The sequence below is a fragment of the Podarcis pityusensis genome, assembly GCF_964106645.2.
Source record: "Podarcis pityusensis genome assembly, chromosome: 12".
In the NCBI taxonomy this organism is placed as follows: domain Eukaryota; kingdom Metazoa; phylum Chordata; class Lepidosauria; order Squamata; family Lacertidae; genus Podarcis; species Podarcis pityusensis.
The window spans coordinates 40051346-40058275 of record NC_138037.1 but is presented as its reverse complement, the minus strand read 5'-3'; the positions used below and the strand labels follow the sequence as shown (position 1 = coordinate 40058275).

The 6930-nt window shown below is 52.9% G+C and overlaps 1 protein-coding gene across 1 annotated transcript; it reads right to left on the bottom strand.

The window, feature by feature from the left end:
• Window positions 1-504: 504 nt before the first annotated feature.
• LOC308459460 (uncharacterized protein) lies at window positions 505-5459 on the bottom strand. Its single transcript, XM_080974967.1, has 2 exons — window positions 4775-5459; window positions 505-1391 (listed from the first exon to the last, which is right to left on the bottom strand). The coding sequence occupies exons 1-2, from the start codon at window positions 5442-5444 to the stop codon at window positions 817-819; spliced, it is 1245 nt and encodes a 414-aa protein (XP_080831093.1). The 5' UTR covers window positions 5445-5459; the 3' UTR covers window positions 505-816.
• Window positions 5460-6930: the final 1471 nt, after the last annotated feature.

Below are 6930 nucleotides of genomic sequence, written 5' to 3'. Positions count from 1 at the left end.
TTGAGTCAGGCTGCTGAAAAATCCAGGGTCTCCCCCTCCTGCTGAGAGCAGCTCCCCTCCCCACTGGTCTCCCAGAACATTCAGAGAAATGAAAACAGCAGAGCAGAGATTGCTTGAGTACAGACGTAGTCTACGACTGCTTGGGGGAAACCCTGGGCTTGATCTACACTGATCTTTTAAACGTTATTAGAACGATATGACCAAACTGCGGGAGGCAGTGGAAGACAGGAGTACCTGGCGTGCTCTGGTCCATGGGGTCACGAAGAGTCGGACACGACTAAACGACTAAACAACAACAACAGAACGATATTAGATATAACACTCTACAGCGTTTAACATGCATTTTCTCTTTGCGTGCTGAGGTCCCCCAAAACACCCTTATCCCAAATAACTCACACTTCACACATAATTTTTGTTTAAGGTTTTTGGCATAATTTTTTGGCCACAACTTTATTATCATACAAAATTGTGAGTGGTTGCTTAGGCATTGGTTAAGACTAGCTGTCCCCCCGCCATGGGGACAGCACTGACTTCCGGATTCCAGCGAAAGCCAGTGTGGAGGAACAAGATCAGGGGATAACTGGAGCTGCGACACAGACCCTCAGCTTCTCCCCACATGCTCCTAGGGGCTTACACGGCCCAAACCCGATTCCAGGGGTTTGGACGAAAGGATGGTAAGCCCCTGAATTCCTTTAACGGAATTCCCGTGCAGCAGCATCACCTGAGGGGCAGGCACAGCCAATCCATACCCCTCCACCAACCAATTTAAACCAATGCCTAACCGCCACCTGAGCCCTTACGCTCACCGCCAACCACTCACAAACCTAAACACACTCTCAACTTAGCCACCACTGACCTCAACCATACATCATTCCCAACAGAGGTAAGATGAACCCCATCAAACCTGTAGCAATCAGTGGCTTTAACATTAGTATCTGGGTGGGGAATCACAAGCCCACCCAGATCAGACACCAGCTTGCTCGCAGCTGAATTAATACGCTTTCGCACCCTTTCGGTGGCCGCAGGGCAGGGACTACCCCTCCAGATGCAACGCTGAAGCAACTGTGACCAAATTAGCTTAGTAGCGGGCACCAAGGCCGCCAGGTCCCTCAAATCCTGCAAAATAACAGCACGTAAAACATAACAGGAAAAAGAAACCATATCATTTTCCCCAAGCTGCACCACAATCGCCGTAGGGGGGCCCTCCAGAAGAACACGCCTCTGCATTAGCGGTAAGAACTCCTTCCACCGCATCCCCCTTCTGGAGATCCAGGACACTCGCACGTGCTGCGGAAGGCCGAGGCCAACTCCCAGTTCAGATTGCCGAGCTCTGCAAGCGGCCCAATGCACAATACTGTGCCCCACTATCCAAACCCGGACAGTGGGTAGACCTAGGGTAAAACAAAGATGTGAGTACACGAGATCAACACCATTTCCGCACATAACCCTTATATGCGTCCGACTTCCAGCGACCCAGGTCTTTAATCCTCCTTGCCGACAAGCCCCAATGGGCGGCTGTTGTTGCAGCCCCAATCCTGAAGGAATGCGGAGCAAACTCAGAGGCTGCATGGCCACAAGCAGCAACGACCCTGCGCAAAACACCAGTGAATTGATGGCATGCCAATGGACGCCCATCTTCATGAATGAACAGGGCCCCTCCCCCAGGAGGCCGCAACGCCATATATTTCTGGAGATCCTTGACTGGGCAAGGGCCCCCTAGCCCAGTTGCTGGGAGCCGAATAACTGCCCCTCTACCCAGTTGATCAGTTTTGGAACTCCTGACAAGGATCTGCAATTCTGACTGAGACAAGCTCACGTCCTGCAGCAACAAACCTCTCGAACCTCCATCCTGCTTAGGTTCACACACCACCTCCCCAACCCTCAGGGCTCCAAAAAAGGCTAACGAATAGGCTGCGGAAAATAACCGCGCCTCAAACCTGGACCAACAGATGCCCTTTAGTTTACTTCGCATCCTGGTCAACAATCCAAACGTTATAGGCCTCCTTGTAGCTGGTCTGGAGGGGCAAAGCCTCCCCCACCCCTCCAAAGCCTTGCGCACCACGAACTTCCCACATGGATCATTATTAAAATAAACTTTGCTAAAGAAGGAAATTGCAGCCGCATGCAATCTCAGCGTCCTGGCTGCCCTCCGCATCTGAAATAGATGCGCCAAATATTGGAGCACCTGTGCAGTAGAATGAGGTGTGCATGTTCCCCCTACCACGGATTGCCCAGTGAAATGCAAAAAATCGGTCCAAGCCTTCTTATAGGACCTCAATGTGGAGGGGGCAATAGATGCAGCTACTCCCTGTAAAACTAAGTGCTGCCAAGGTTCCAGAGATGATCCGGGAAAAATTCCGGACGGTCTCGAGCCACTGGCGCCAGGGACCTGAACCGCTGCATCTGAAAACGGGACAGAGCATCAGCAATCTCGTTAGACACTCCAGGAACAAAACGAGCAGAAAATACAATGTTAAAACGTAAGCAATGCAAAACAAAGACCCTCAGCAGGGCTGATACCCTAGGTGATCGTGAAGACTGCTTGGCTAGCACGTTCACCACCGCCAGGTTATCTGTCCAAAAACATACACGACGGTCCCTGAAATGCTCGACCCATAAATGGACTGCCACTACAATGGGAAAAAACTCAAGAAAAGTTAAGTCCCGAGTTATAGCTTCCCCACGCCAAGCTGAAGGCCAACGCTCGGCACACCACCTGCCATCCCAATACAAACCAAAACCCAACGACCCCGCAGCATCAGAGTGCACCTGAAAATCGGTATAAAGGTTCAAGGTGTCCTGCCAAAGAGACACCCCATTGAATTCCTCCAGGAATTTCAACCAAATACGAAGGTCAGCACGCACCTGAGCTGACAGGCGCACCCTATGCCTCGGGGACCTCAAACCTGACATAAGCCTGGCCAAGCGGGAACAGAAAGGTCGCCCTGGGGCGATCACCCTGCAAGCAAAGTTTAGGTGGCCCAGCAAGGACTGCAGCTGCCGCAGAGTAACTTTTTTCATGGGAATGAGTTCAGCGATGACGCCCTTCAGCGTGAGTATCTTATCCGCCGGCAAACTGGAAGTTTGCGCCACCGTATCCAACGAAATACCCAGGTAAGTCAGCTGCGTAGAAGGACCTTCAGTTTTCTCCGCAGCTAACGGCACGCCCAGTTCCTCGGTTAAGGCAGCAAAGGCCTGCAGCAACACCACGCAATTCCCCGTATCGCTAGCTGAGGCCAATAAAAAACCATCCAAATAATGAGTGACTCCGCCCAAACCAGTTCTTTTGCGCAGAGCCCAGTCCAGAAATGAACTAAAACACTCGAAGGCCGCACAGGCTACCGAGCAGCCCATGGGCATGGCCTTATCAAAGTAAAATTCCCCGTCGAACTGAAATCCCAGCAACCAGAAGTCATCAGGATGAATTGGAAGCAGCCGAAATGCAGACTCAATGTCACATTTGGCTAGCAGGGCACCCTGTCCAAATTTTCTTATCATTTTGATCGCTTGATCAAGCGAGGCATACTTCACCGAACAAAGCTCCGGGGGAATAACATCATTTACTGATGTGCCCCTAGGGTGTGAAAGGTTGTGTATCAGGCGAAATTCCCCCGGAGCTTTTTTAGGAACCATACCTAAGGGTGAAATATGCAGATTAGGAAAGGGTGGAACGGCAAAAGGGCCTGCCATACGGCGTAGAGCCAGTTCTTTCCCAATTTTCTTACGCGCCACGTCAGGCATATCCTTCACAGACTTCTGGTTTGAAGGGTTTCTAGCTACAGGATTTGCCGCCACTGGGATTCGAAAACCCAGGGAAAAACCGTCACGCAAATAAGATGCTAAGAGGGTATAACTGTAACAATGACAACAACGGCTGTAGCCTAACCGGGGTATGAGCTAAGGAGGAAAGTACACTATTTTCCTGCACCGGCGGCTGCAGCCTGGGGCGCGGCTTTCGGGGGCTGCTGTGAGCCCCACCCCTTCCGAAAGGGCCGTCGAACCCCTGCACAGGCAGAAGCTGGATGGTTCCCTGAACACTTCTCACAACTATGAGAATATCTGCAGAATTGGCGCTGACAGGTTCCTTTGTTAAAATCCCAACAAAAGAACTTGCGACCCGTCTTAGCTGGCACAATCCTAGTTTTTTGCGATTCAGGGATCTTATTGTCAATACGTGGAGCCACATAAGTGGTCCATACATCTAAATCCTTTCGGTCCCAGCGGGCAGTGGGGATCTTGGCAGCCCTGCGTCTGAAATTCTCATCATAAGAAATCGCAGCAGACGCTCCAGCCATCGTAAATGCTGAGCGAACTATGGACAAATAAACCCATAAATGCATGGACCTCCGTGGGTAGGCCGCTGCCACCACTCCAGCGAACACCTGGAAACTATCCAGCCATCGCTCGAAGGTCCTTTCAACCTTTGGCAAAACCACCCTCTTTTTCGTGGCTGCCAAACCTCTATCCTGGGAGTCCTGACACTCCTGAGGGGGTGCCAAGCTAAATATATCAATGTAACGGCCATCCAGAATCCTAGATCGCAGCTTTGTAGTCAAGTGGGCACCTGGTATAATATCCCTAGCTGAGTTGGTGGAAACTTTCACATCAGGCATGAGGACCCCTTCCAGACAGTCCTGCACCGCCCCATACTTTGCCCTGTGAGAGTTTGCCCTCCGCTCCCAAGCCCATTTTGGAAGTCCCGATGTCTCCCCAAAGCCCCAGTATAGCGAAAGCGAAGCTTCCTCATCACTACTGGAGGTTTGAGACGAAGTACCTGCGGAAGAGGATGAGGTGTCTCTCCGTCTCCTCTTAGCACGCTTCTTGGAACTCTTTTTCCGGCGACGGAGCCCACCAGAAGAGGACTTTGGAGGGAGAGGAAGGCTGTCCTCCACCGAAGACTCAGATGCGTCGCCTTGCAGCACAACGCCTGGAACTGACTGAGAAGAGACTACAGGTGAATGACCAGGAACAGACCTCACCACTGATGAGGACTGTACAACTGAACCCCGTGCCGCCCGAATCCGGGCGGATGACCTCCGCCTGGTCGGACCCCTGGGGCCGCCCCGTACCCTTGGCGCTGCAGCCTGGGAGACAGGTGAGACCGACGACTGGGACAATTGATTAGTACGCGAAAGACCCCCAGCTAACAAATCCTCCCCCTCATCTTCAGCCGAAGATGACACCGAAGGAGGTGCGTCAACAGGCGGAGCTGGACTAGCAGAAGAAGTCGTCGGAGTCGAGCAGCGTTGAATCAAACCATCCATTTCAGCCTCAACACGTGCTAACACCACTGGGTCACTGGCCAAGCCAGTGACCATGGACTGAAGGCGTCTCAAAGATCGCTGTGGCACTGGAGAACGCAAAGCTTGGGACGGGCCTTTTATGGGCCGCTTCGCTGAGGAAGCGAGATCAAGCCTCCGTGACACCTTCTTCTTTGGAGCCATACCTGCTACTAGTAAAAAAGACAAATAATAGAATTAATGCAAGGCTACACCAGTGCTCTTTGTTATAATGAATAGTCAATCAGCCTGAAAAACAATCAATCCCGATAGGTGCAACTATATGGCTCACCAGCAGGTGGCGCAGCCAGTAATCAAGGCCAATGGTATAGCTGCGTTTCAATAAACGGCCACTAGAGGCCAGCACGCAATGAGGAGGCAGTAGAAAATGGCGCTCCCGCCAAAATTCCCCAAAATGGAGGCCTCCCAACTGACTTCAGGCAGAAGGCCTCCCCCAATGCCCAAAGCAGGCCGCAAGCAGGCCTCCAACCACCAAAGCCGCTGTGCGCGCTAAGCGCCACCGGCTAAAGCTGGAACGTCCGAGGAGGGCCCCCCCCGCAGCCTAAAACGGCCCAACTCCGCAGGCCGCAGGCGCCGAAGCGCGGCAAAAGCCGCTACCGCTCGGAGCCGGGTGGGGGGGGTGCCCAAATAGGCCCCGAGCCCAAGGCACGTCCCACGGCCTCCCCCAGCTCCCCCAGGCACTCCCCGCTATACCCGGGCCAAGAGGGGAAAGGCTTGACTAAGCCTCCCCAAGCCCGGCCCGAACAGGGCCGAATAAGCAAGCGCCGAGTGCCGCGTGCGAATCGGCGGCTCCAACGGCGCCTGCGCGCCAGCCGGCCCGCCCCGGCTAGTAAGAGCGCGCCGAAGCGCGCGAAAAGGGGGCCGCCGCCGTGAGAGGCCAGGGGAGGACTACGGTAAGCACCCGCTTTTTTCTCTAGTAACCCTACGAAGTGGGGGGGGGGGAATGGTAAAGCTCCGAGGGCCCGAAGGTCAACCAGCCCCGTCCCCGGCGCCTCGGCTACGAACCGGGCCGAAAGGCCTAGGGTCCGCCCCCCCCCTCCCGGCCACCCCCAGCAGCCCCACGGGACCAAAAGCCCACGAGGAAAGTTGGGGGGGGAAGGCTAGTAAAATGGAAACAAGAGTCAGAACAAAAACAAATAAAAATTGAAAACTAAAGACAAAGAACCTGGAAAATAAATTAAAGAAGGGGGGGTAGACTTTGGGGAGATAAACACAAAAGGCCAAGATCAAATAAATAAATAAAATAAAATAGGAGAAAATGAGGAATGAGATATAGATTTATACAACCGGTCTTTAGCTGTGTTCGATCCGATGCCCACAGCGAAAGAGAAAGCAACTCTCTGTGGGCCTTCCTTAAATATCCTCTGATCTCCACCCCCAAAGTGGCAACATACAAATTGCCCCAGCAACACCATCACCAATCCTTGCCAGGCCCTTTCCTTCAATTTTGCCTGGCAACTACAGGGTGCTTTGCCTAGCCCCAGCCGCAACACGTGCTCTCCTTTAATGAGAACACGCTTTGCCGGTGGGTCGCTGCTCTGCAATGCCCTCTGTTGTCACATTTTAATAACATCCTTTTAATGTGATAAACCACGAGTGTTGATCTGCCCCTGAAGAGGAGGGGACTTAG